General features: G+C 46.3%; 1 protein-coding gene across 1 annotated transcript in view; it reads right to left on the reverse strand.

Annotated features, from left to right (window-relative positions):
* The window catches only part of ABCA13 (ATP binding cassette subfamily A member 13), a 374,331-nt gene that overhangs the window by 224,863 nt on the left and 137,336 nt on the right, over nt 1-12,132 (reverse strand). The window contains exons 36-37 of the mRNA XM_059886027.1: nt 1,219-1,356; nt 64-244 (exon numbers count right to left, since the gene is read on the reverse strand). Of these exons, the coding sequence (XP_059742010.1) occupies nt 64-244; nt 1,219-1,356 (319 nt within the window). The remainder of the gene's footprint in view (nt 1-63; nt 245-1,218; nt 1,357-12,132) is intronic.

Raw genomic sequence — 12,132 nt, forward strand, 5'->3', positions numbered from 1 at the left:
GTAAACACATCTCTAAGAACCCAAGCCCTGGAGGGAAGGCGGGAGAAGGGGAGTGGGACGCACATGACGGTGGTCTTCCCAGCCCCGTTGGTCCCCAGCAGCGCAGTGATCTGGTCCCTGTGGAAGGTCAGGGTCAGGTCCCAGACCCCCGCCTTGTGGCGATCATGCTCCTTGGTCACGGAAAGCAGGACAACGCCGGGGGAGCCTCCTTCCAGCTCTCCTTTCCCGTTTTGCAGGGATGAGCCTGTGAGGAAAATGCAGTCCACCCTGAGAAGACTTCAAAAGTCTCTAAATCAATGTTCATACGTGATAACCCAGCGGCTACCTCGGGCCTGAATTTGTGAAACTTATGAAACAATTCCAAAATCTTTCTCTACCTAAATCAACAGGCACATTTTATGATGGCTAAACTTAAATGAAAGCAGTGACTGCAAGGTTCTGTGCCCTTACGTTATACATTTTGCAAGAAAATAAAAATAAACACACACGTGTTTATATATACATATACACAGAAGAACAATATCAGATTAGTTACACATAACTGACAGTCTCCAGAGGTGACCATTAATAGGTGGTGCTGATCCAAATCTTCTGTAAGATTTGTATTTGTATTTGTGAGGAAAATGCAGTCCACCCTGAGAAGACTTCAAAAGTCTCCAGAGGTTAATAGGTGGTGCTGATCCAAATTTTCTGTAAGATTTGTATTTCTGACTTGTATAGTCAGAAAATTACAGTATTGACTCATAGTACAAAATTATCATGGTGAGAACCAGTTTATCCATAGATTTTTTTTCCCAAAAAAGTTGTGCTCTGTGAACGAGCCTGAGGCCAGGGCAGGTGCCCACGGAGTCTCCTGGGAAGCATGTCCCTGTCTGTAGGGACAGCAACAGTCTCTCTTTCATGGAGCCTGGAATAAACTAGCACTTGTGAAACACTGAACATTCTAAAGTATATTACACCTCAGTAGCTGTCCATCGTTGCTTTTATTATTTACACAAAGTCATGTTAGTAATGGAGCTTCATTTAGCTGAGTTACAGCAGAGGCACAGAGGATGCTGTGAACAGTGACACTCACACACAGGTTCCTGCCCACCTAGGATGGAAGGCAGGTCTCTGGGCAGCCATGCACTCACAGTTGCAAAGGCTCAACTGGAAAGGAAAACCAAAACCAAAGCTGACTGGAAGGAGAAAGACACCTCCAACACGCCCTTTACCCACCTTGACCATCCAAGTTCTCACTAGAGGAGAACAGCTTAGAACTGGCCGGGCTCTGCCTTTTCATCACTAGCCCACACACATCCTTCCAGTAGGATGCGGTGAAGGGGAAATACCATGGTTTCCTCAAACCGAAAGTTCCTAAAAAAATAAGATGAGTTGAAATCAATTTGCTTGTTTTTCTACTTAGAAGAAGATTCTGTAGTAGAATATCTTAGCTAAATTACTATAAAAATTTATCCCATCTTATCATGTTCCATCCACATCCCTTACATGGACCAGTAACCACAGGGGACACAGCATCAGCCCCCAGCCTCCCTCAGCCTGGCCAGGGCCCTCCATGATGTCCTCACATCCCCTTCCCACAAAAAGTCATCTGAGCAGGTGTTCAACAAACAGGCAGGTATTTATTAGAAGTAAGACTAAAAAAAAATAATAATAAAAAAAGAAGTAAGACTAGCGTTAAATAATTGGGGAATGTTCCCCCAGCCTTCCCCCTCCTGTTTAGCTGTCACTCTTCCTGTATGTCTTTGCCATCTGCATGGATTACTAGACATGATTAAAAGCTGAAGGAATTAATCAATTAAAACCCTACAGAGAAGGATAATTCAGAGTGCTAACATTTCTATGTGAAACATACTGCCATTCTTCAAATGGATTCTCCAAATTCATTTCGTCCACTTAATAGTCACTACCCCATTATGTGTCAAAATGAAAGGAGATTTAATTATTAATGCTTCTCAGTTTTCTTTCAACACAGTCAGACTAGCTTAAGTTTGATGGTGGTCTAAATTCTGCAAGTGCTTGAGGAGATAAAGACCTCCATGCAGACTGTTTCATGTTTTAGCTCTCTGACTATAAAGCACAGAAGAGACACACAGTCCCTCACACACTCCACACAAAAGATTCAAAGAGGTGACTGCAAATAAGAGCACCGGGTCCCTTGTCTTTTGATGTGAAGGGAGATGCTGAGCTGGTGTTTGGTCTGGTATTTACCACCTGTCATGGGTTGTTGGAGTCTTAGCCTTGGTACCTTGGACTGTGACTGTATTTGGAGGAAGAACCTTTAAAGGGGTGATTAAGATATAATGAGGTCATGGGGGTGGGCTCTGACCCAACAGAACTGGTGTTCTTATAAGGGATCAGGACTCAGACACCCACAAAAGGACGGCCATGTGAGGACACAGGAAGGAGATGGAAAGAGGAGATGGATGTCTGGAGCCCAGAGCTGTGAGAGTATAAACACCCCTGTAAGTCGCAGTCTGTGTACTCTGTAATGGCAGACCAAGCTGAACAGAGCACATGGACTATTCCCCAGGACCTTACATACTAATGACCGTGCCTTAGGTCACATCACAGCCTGCACTGCACTTGCACGCTATTCCAGGCACTGTCCAGGGTCCTGAAAACACTGGCCATGGGGACAGGGCTGTCACCTCTCCTCCCCAAGCGGAAAGGAGGCAGCAAGGCGGTCTGGGACAAGAGGCTGCAGAAGCCACACAATGAGCTGCCAGGCAGCCTCTGGGAGCACCTGCCCATCAGCCCCTTCAAACCAGCAGAGTGCCTGCCTTGGCTCCTGGACTCCACTGTCTTCAACCCCCTGGTGGGAGCCTTGGGCACTCGTGTGAATGACAATTTCGTGGAAATAAAAGAGAATGAGCAACAAACATATCAGGAAAACTAGTTTGTGATGCCAGCGGCTGCCTTCTCTCCCTTTGCCCTGTTCAAGCAGCAGCAGTTTCCTGCTGGGACCTCGCCTAGGTGACCATAACCAAGCTCAGGAGCAGCCACAGCCAGCAGAAGGGGCCCTGCCTGTTAAGAGCAGGTGGGATCAGATGCACGGGGTTAGGCACAGGCTGTGAATTAGCAGAAGTGAGGCAGTGGGGGTGGGGGGTGGCGCCTGGAGGCCTGGACGGGCATTGGGAGGATGCTGAGAGGTCCAGATGGGATGCCTGAGGCCTGAGCCAGGGTCACGGCTGCAGGGATGGAAAGGTGGGGGCAGAATGGGAGAGGCCATTCAGTTAGAAAAACAAATTGGAAGTAAATTGAATATTAATGGCTGATTTGCTAATTAAACCACCCTCGCTCTGCTCTGTCTGGACGTTTAAATCCTCCTAATTAACCTATTAATCTAAGATAGACAGGGAGGGGCCAAGGCCCAGGCACCACAGAGGCCGATCAGCTCTCCCCTGCCCTTGGCTCTTGCTCCTAAAGTCACACCTGTTCTTGAGCGCCCTGCTCACGTCACCAAGTATAATGGGAGCATTAATACAAGCGAAGGCCCTCAGTCCATCCAGAGTCTGCTCCTTGAGAGTGTAAACCGGGAGCCTACACAGACCAGAAAGCGAATCAATGTTTCCTCTACTCTGACAGCGGTGCAGGAAGAAGCCAGGGACATGAGACAGCTGGGGCCAAACCCAATCCGGCTGGAGATACATAAAGAAGAGTTCGTGAAACAAACTCCCAAGGAGGACCAGATGCTTGCTCATGTACTGAGTGGAGCTTGGGGGCCCTGCAGTGGACACAGAACCCTGCTGGCAGCAGTGACCTGTGACTCGGTCATCTGTGACTCTGGGTCTGCAGGGCATGCCCCTCAGATACTGAGCCTAGGAAATGCCAGGCTCAGTTTCCACACCATTGCTGCACCAAGAAAAAAAAAAAATGCAGAGAAAGCACTTGTGTGGGTGTGCACACACGTGTGTGTGAGACAGAAAGTTGTCACCCACCCCCCAAGCCGGGGAGACCCTCTTACCCAGGGAGACTGTCACACGGTGACTGTCCTCATCCCCAAGTGCCTCAGTGGCACGTCCCTGATGGCTCATTGATAAAGAACCTGCCTGCAGTGCAGGAGATGCAGGTTCAATGCCTGGGTCGGGAAGATCCCCTGGAGGAGGAAATGGCAACCCACTCCAGTATTCTTGCCTGGAGAATCCCATGGACAGAGGAGCCTGGTGGGCTACAGCCCATGGGGTCACAAAGAGTCAGACACAATTGAAGTGACTGAGCACCAAGTGCCTGGGAGCCCTCCAGGGAGTCCTGGATGTGTGGGAAGGGGTTCTTTGGGTTGACAGAGTGAATGGGTGTTTTTAAACATGGGCATCATTATTATTCAGGCACAGTGAGGCCACCAAGTCTGGTTAACCCCATTCTCAAGAGGAGGGACATGCCACACCTGGCAGGGCCTCCTGAGGAAGCACCAGAGCTGGGCAGGGAGCAGAGGAAGCCAGGGGAATCGTGGACAACAGTTTGTACTGTGGCTTCCCTGGAAGGAATGGGTAAGCGGGCTTAGGACCAGTCAGTCTGGGTAATGCCCTTGGGCTCTGGGCACAGGGCTCCCCCTGATTGTCTGTTCCTGGCCTTGGGTGACAAGGGCAGGGACAGTGGCCAGAGGGTGGAAGCATGTAGCAGAGGCTGGCGTATGGCCCAGATTTCCTGTGTTGAGTGTGAAAGGCATGCTTATGGGCAGAGCCTTCACCGTCTCCAGGGATTCATTTGTAGGGGAGAAGGGGTCCCTGCCTCTGCAGTCTCTCCAGGGTCAGGAAAGCCCCAGCACATCACATTAGCAGGAATTTGTATTTATTTTAGAAATAAAAAGGCCTGATGAACGGATGAATGAGCAGGGACTACACAAATCCCCTCCAGTGGGCAGGCACCTAGATGGCAGGTATCCTACAAAGGGAAGACCTGTCCCTGACCTGTGTCCTGTGAGACCACCACACACACTCATACAGGGGACAAGCCCTTGTTCATGTGAGTGCCGGACACATAAACCCAGAGTTTCTGTGTAATTTCATTACATACTGAATTCTCCAGGAGTGCAACCGCCTTAACACCAAGTGAAAGATGATCTGATGGGGAAGTTGTTCATCATTTCAGGAAACCCCATCACGAGTGTGACAGCAACTTGCTGTCGGTCTGCAGTGCAGCATGACGGTGGCCACAGCTCAGCACAGGACCCACAGACACAGGACAAGAGCGCTGAGATGCTTCTAGCAAACTCAGAACCAAAGGTGCTTATGGTGGCAGTTTTATGAATGCACTAAATCTCATCCGTAAAGGTTTTCTGGAAACGGTTTTGCATTATTATTATATGTGTATATATAAGCATTATAGTACAATAATAAGAAATCCATTGTGTAAAATTGCACATTAAAATGATTCATATGCAGGCTTCCTGTTAGATTTCAATCTCCCTCTGACGCTCTTCTCAGGTATTCACCCCGTCTTCTCCTCAAACCCCCTTTATTAATGCTCTTTCGTCCCACCCACCCTCTACTTCCTGTCACTGGCAACAGAATATGATACCTAAAATCCAAAAACCTGGAGTCTGAATGGAGGCTCTGACATGAGGTGAAATTGTAAGACAGATGTATCTGCTGCTTCATCATTACCAGTCCTGTGAAATGACCTAAGGAATTATCTGATCGTACACTGTTAAATAAGACCCAGATCATTTACCAAAATAGCATTCTTTTATCCACTCCATTTGCACCTAATTTTTCCTTTCACATTTTTCCTATTTTAATTAATGTTATTTCCATATTTTTTATCATATACAAACAAGTCTTATCTGGTATTCCTTATCTTAATATTAGCTTTATTTTACTCTCTATCTTCATTTCCTCTCATAAATTTCTTCTACTTTTAATACCAATGCTTTCTGATCATTTTCCTTCCCTTAAATACAAATTTATGCCAAGAATCTGAGTATCTACCTCATTCTGTGTTTTAATAAAGTCTTGGTTGACCATTGAGAATTCATATATTATTTCATTATGAATTGCTTTCTCTTTTATATTATAGTTAAGACATTACACTAATTTTTTAAATTACCTGCAAGAATTTTATATATATATAATATATAGGTAGGCTTTATTGTCTGTGACTTTCATCTTATGAGAGTCAAGGGTGTGTTACAAAATATTTGTCTTAAAAAGAGAGTACTGAATGACACTGGAAGTATCATTTGTCACTCATTTGAAACTCATTTGTCACCTTGATGCCCTTTAGAAATCCTTCTAGTTCTATCATTATTGTATCCTACTTAAACAAAGAGGCTTTGAAAATTATAGAACAATAAAATTTATTCACCTCCCCCCCCAAAAAAAATAAGTGTGCTGAGTCAGAGAGTGCCCAGAAACTGTAATTAGTACTTATGGATCTAAGAGTCCACTGATACTTTCTAGCAATTTCATTTTTTGTTATTATTGGCAGACTTCATCAAAGTTGAAAATAAATACTCTGTGTTATTTAAGGGTACATAAATTACCAATTACAGTTGTTCTTTTAACTTCTGAAATGAAGAATCAAGGAATTTCATGATTTAAAAAAAAAAGAAAAAATATTTATTGTCATCTCTGGTAAATTCTGTGTCTTTTTATTTTTATATCTTCTTACAAAGATCTTGGAGTTTTGATCTTTTATCTTGAAATAGACTTTGGTCTTCTTCCTAACTAGCCGCTAGTTCAGCCAGAAAGAGAAAAACCCACTCAAATTCTATACACAAAATGCAGAGAGGGGCATTCCTCATGCAAAGGTTGCTTCCAGGTTCTCTGCCTTCACTCCCCTTTGTGAGGAGTTGAGTGTGACATGGAGGGACTCCCAAGCATATCCAGGTTACAGACCTCGTAAGACCTGCAGGCAGAGTGGAGGTGTCCCCTGCATGGGGTAGCATGGGGGGTCTGATTCAGGGGTGAGGTTCTGCCCTGGTCTGAGGTGGGAGGAGAGGGTTGACTTGGTGCTCACGTTACTGGTGGAAGTTAAGGGACAGAAATGTACCAGGAGAGGAGTGGGCAGCAGGTTTGGTGCCTGGATACAGTGGCTGTTGCAGCAGGGACAGCAGAGGAGCCAGGAGACACGTGGGCCTTAGGGGACCAGCAAGAGAGGAACCAGAGGCATGGAACCCCCAACCCAGAGTGGCCCTCATGATCATGCTCTTTCCAAGAGATAAGCAACTTGGGCTTTTAGGTCTCCTGGTCACTTAAGGAAAATGACTTTTCCTTCCCCTCTGAGCCCTAGGTTGACCTTATTTACCTTTTAGAAAAATATCAAATACTCTCTAAAAATCACCAGCTTGGCTGATCTTCTGCAGACTCACACAACAAGGGATGACTAAGCACTTCCTCCCTCCTGAGAAATTCCTGCCATCTCTCAGCCTTTCTGAGCTGACCTCCCCTCCTCCAGGAGCCTGCCCAAGCTTCCTTTTCTTCCCCTTAAACGTGATTTAGAAAGTGGGATTTCTGAGCACCAGATATCTCCCTCAAGGGTTCGGTTTCTTCTTTTAACTATTATAAAGTATATATCACAAAATTACCGTCTGAACCAAGTTCAAGCAAACAATTCAGGAATGTGAAGTTCATCACACTGTTGTGCAGCCATCTCCAAAGCTACCTTCATCCTGTACCATCCAGGCCCCCACCCCCCTCTCCTCCAGCCCCTAGTGAGCCCCATTCTACCCTCTATTGATATCGCTATGATTTGGCAGGTGTGTCACTCAGCAATCTCCAGAGCAACAGAATCAAGCAGGGGTGTGTGTGAGTGTCTATCTGTGTAGAGACAGACAGAAAGAAGTTTACCATGGGAGCTTGGGTCATGCAATCATTAAGGCTGAGAAGTCCCACCTACTCTCTGCAAGCGGGAGGCCCACGACAGTGAATTGAGCGGTTCTAGTTCAAACCCAAAGACCTGAGAACTGGGGGTATGGAATGCTGCTAGTACAAGTCTCAGTCTGAGTCTGAAGGCCCACGAACCCGGCACACCCATGTCCAATCGCAGGGGAAGATCCTGTGTCTTTCTGTTCTATCCAGAGCCAAGTGGACAGCACCAATGCAAACCCAGTGGATCTCATCGCCCATGACACAACACATCATCGTCTTTCTAAAGACCCTGCCTCCTACTGTTAGGGGAAGCACACTGATTGAAACCGCCCACCCTGGCTAGGCACCATAGTAACCATTTGCATGAGTTGTTTTATGACAGGAGATCCTGATAAGGGATACGGAACTAATAAGCCACTACCAACCGGAAGAGTTCAGGAAAGGTCTAAAGGAGACACCGCGTGTCCGTCCACTTCCCAGAATCCCTCTCCCTGGTATCCATCTTGGCTGAGTGATGTGTGCGCCACCAGGAAAGACTCTGAATTAAAGTGATTGGCCAAAGACCACCCGGAAACTAATCCCATCACCATAAAACCCAAGACTGCCAGCCAAGCAGCAGAGCAGCTCTCCTGGGTTCCCTTACCCTACTGCTCTCCACCCGGGTGCCCTTTGCCAATAAAATCTCTTGCTTTGTCAGCATATGTGTCTCCTCGGACAATTCATTTCCAAGTGTTGGACAAAAGCCCAGTTTCGGGCCCTGGAAGGGGTCTCCCTTCCTGCAACACTACCTGCTCACGGAACATCCACAGTTCACTTACAGTTCTGTTCGGGGGCTTCCTGGTGGCTCACACAGGAAGGAATCTGCCTACAGTGCAGGAAACCTGCGTTCCATCCCTGGGTGGGGAAGATCCCCTGGAGGAGAGCATGGCAACCCACTCCAGTATTCTGGCCATGGACAGAGGAGCCTAGCAGGCTACATTCCATGGGGTCACAAAGAGTTGGGCAGGACTAACACTTTCACTTTTTTTCCCTGTTCTTTTAGTTCCTTCCAGGAGAAACAGAACCAAGTCTCTTACACCTTTCAAAAGAAGAATAGGAAGAAATAGTTTTTCATCACCAAAACCACGAAGTAGATTCTTCCAGCCACATTCCCAAACATGCCTCTCTCCTTTCTAGGTTGTCTTTTGCACCACCACCTCAACAAAAATTTTTGCTTTCTTTTCCTCTTATTAAATTATTTAGCATGCTGAGAAAACATAAAAGAAAATATAGTCAGTTTTTACAATTTATCTTCTGCATTAATTACTGTAATTTTTATCATAGAGGAAAAAAACTGTCTTCTATGTATTTTGCAAATTTATACTTTTGTATGCTCATTAAAGTTTTTTATAAATTCACTAAATATAAACTTTACTTTCTAACAAATGGTTCAAGTTATTTGCTAGGATATCTGCTGAGATATATGTTTTTAAAATTTGACTCGAGAATTTCAATTTTCATATACTCATTAAATAGCTTTTATAACTTTGAAAAGTGTATAATTCTCATTTGGATTTTTGAAATACTGATTTAAATTCTTATAATAGAAACTGGTGATTTTTTTGTTTTTTGTGTCTTTTTAAACTTTTTACCCTGTGCTATGCTAAGTCACTTCAGTCGTGTCTGACTCTGTGTGACCCCATAGACGGCAGCCCACCAGGCTCCCCCGTCCCTGGGATTCTCCAGGCATATTGGCGTATAATTGATAAACAACGCTGTGATAGTTTCAGGTGGACAGCAAAGAAACTCAGCCGTAGATACACATGTCTCCATTCTCCCACAAATTCCCCTATCATCCAGGCTGCCACGTAACACTGAGCAGAGTTCCCTGTGCTACACAGTCGGTCCTTGTTAGACCATTTTGAATATAGCAGTGTGTGCATGTCCATCCCAAACTCCCTAACTCTCCCTTCCAACCATTCTTCCTGCCCCAGCAACCGTAAGTTCGTTCTTATGGTTCATTCTGTGAGTCAGAAACTAGTGATTTTTATCATTTATGTCCTTGGCATTACAGTGCAAAAGGCCTTCCTTCTCTTTAAAACCATACTTTTCCTATTTGTTCATTATTTTAATGATACCACTTTTGATGAATTTATGAATGAGTAATATTTTTTCTCACTAGTGGATTGACTGAATTCTATATCCTTTCTCTTCCATTAATAATGTCAACTTTGATTCAAGGTCAGCATCAGGGGGGCATAAGATGCCCTCTTCATCTCCTTGCTTCAATCTACAACTAGTAAAACATCCATGACTCAGCCAAGGTTCCTCTGCCCAGCACACCAGGACCCTGGAGAGACCCCCACACCTGTGTGTCTGAAGGTGGGCGCACTGGAACATACCGAGGAGGCAGGATTAGCAGGGCAGCGGAGGCGGGGCCTGCAATCCCCAACTGGGGACGCTCCGTGAGGTCAGGTCACTAAAAACCATGGTAACATGGCATCACAGCAACAAGATGACAGCTCTCCAGACACCGAACTTAAAGTCACAAAAGTCAGTGACACCACTGATTTGCTGCTGTTGCTGGTTAGTTGCTCAGTCATGTCCGACTCTGCGACCCCACGGACTGCAGCACACCAGGCTCCTCTGCCCTTCACACCCCTTCTCCACTGGGGACCACAGCAGCTGATGCTGAAGCTCCAGGCAGAACCACAGCAGCAGGGGTGTGGTGCCCAGGACCCCGACTTCCAGCATGGAGGTGCCCTCAGCCACAGGGAGGAGGCTGACAACCCCAGCCGCTCCAGCCACCTCATCCCCTGCCTGAGGCAATGGCACCCACAAAACAACTGGACAACCCCAGACCCAGGGAGACGCCAGCCACCCCAGCTCATTCCCACTCCAACTCTCCATACTAGGGCGCAGTGACCTGACCCCGGCAAACCCCCACCATGGGGGTGGGAGTGTCCTCCATCCCAGTGCCCCCTCAGCAGCAACGCCAGTGACAGCAGAGACCCATGACCCCGGAGGCACACGGAGCAACAACAGGCAGTGGGGAAGCATCCAGCAGAGCTGTGGGTGTGGAAACACTGTCTCAAATGCAGGCAGAGGCCACTCAGGGAAGAGACCCCAAAAACTTGAGTTACAGCGCCACCTACTGAAAATCCAGGAAAAAGGCCTCTAGTCATCAATCTGCTGAACTCAAATCAAAGTTAAAAAAGCGTTACTGAAATGAGAAAAGTGTTTACTACTTCAAATGTACCAGCAGAAGAGAAATCCATCCAGTTTCACACACACACGCCAAAGAAACCATGATAGCATGGTATTGCAGAGACAAAAATGACAATTCTTCAGAAATCAAACTTAAAGAATTTAGTAATCTGATTTATTGTTGTTGTTGCTGTTCAATCCCTCAGTTGTGCCTGGCTCGCTGTGGCCCCATGGACTGCAGCACACCAGGCTCCTCTGCCTTCACTATCTCCGGGAGGTGTCCACTGAGTCAGCAATGCTATCTAATCATCTCATTCTCGGTCGCCCCCTTCTCCTTTCCCAGAATCAGGGTCTTTTCCAGTGAGTCAGCTCTTCGCATCAGGTGGCCAAAGTGTTGGATCTTCAGCTTCAGCATGGGTCCTTCCAGTGAATATTCAGGATTGATTTCCTTTAGGATTGACTGGAAGACTCTCAAGAGTCTTCTCCAACACCACAATTCAAAACATCAATTCTTCAGCAATCAACTTTCTTTATGGTCCAACTCTCACACCCATACATGACTACTGGAAAAACCATAGCTTTGACTATGTGGGCCTTTGTTGGCAAAGTGATGTCTCTGCTTTTTAATAGCTGTCTAGGTTGGTCACTGCTTTCCTTCCGGGGAGCAAGCATCTTTTAATTTTATGGCTGCAATCACCATCCGCAGTGACTCTGGAGCCCAAGAAAATAAAATCTGTCACCGGTTCCACTTTTCCCCCTTCTATTTGCCATGAAGTGATGGGGACTGGATGTCATTATCTCAGTTTTTTAATGTTGAGTTCCAAGTCAGCTTGAATCACCTTTCAGGAAGCATAGCCTTGTTGTGGTGAAGACGCTTACACAACTCAATGAATCTATGAGCCATGCCATGCAGGGCCACCCAAGACAGACAGGTCACAGTGAAGAGTTCTGACAAAACATGGTCCACTGGAGGAGGAAATGACAGCCAACTCCAGGATTCCTGCCTGGAGAACCCCATGACCAGTATGAAAAGAAAAAAGATATGACACCAGAAAGATGAGCCCCCCAGCTCTGCCCCAGGTCAGAAGGTGTCCAATATGCTACTGGGGAAGACAAAAGGGCAATTACTAATAGC

The sequence above is a fragment of the Bos taurus genome, chromosome 4, assembly GCF_002263795.3.
Source record: "Bos taurus isolate L1 Dominette 01449 registration number 42190680 breed Hereford chromosome 4, ARS-UCD2.0, whole genome shotgun sequence".
Taxonomy (NCBI): domain Eukaryota; kingdom Metazoa; phylum Chordata; class Mammalia; order Artiodactyla; family Bovidae; genus Bos; species Bos taurus.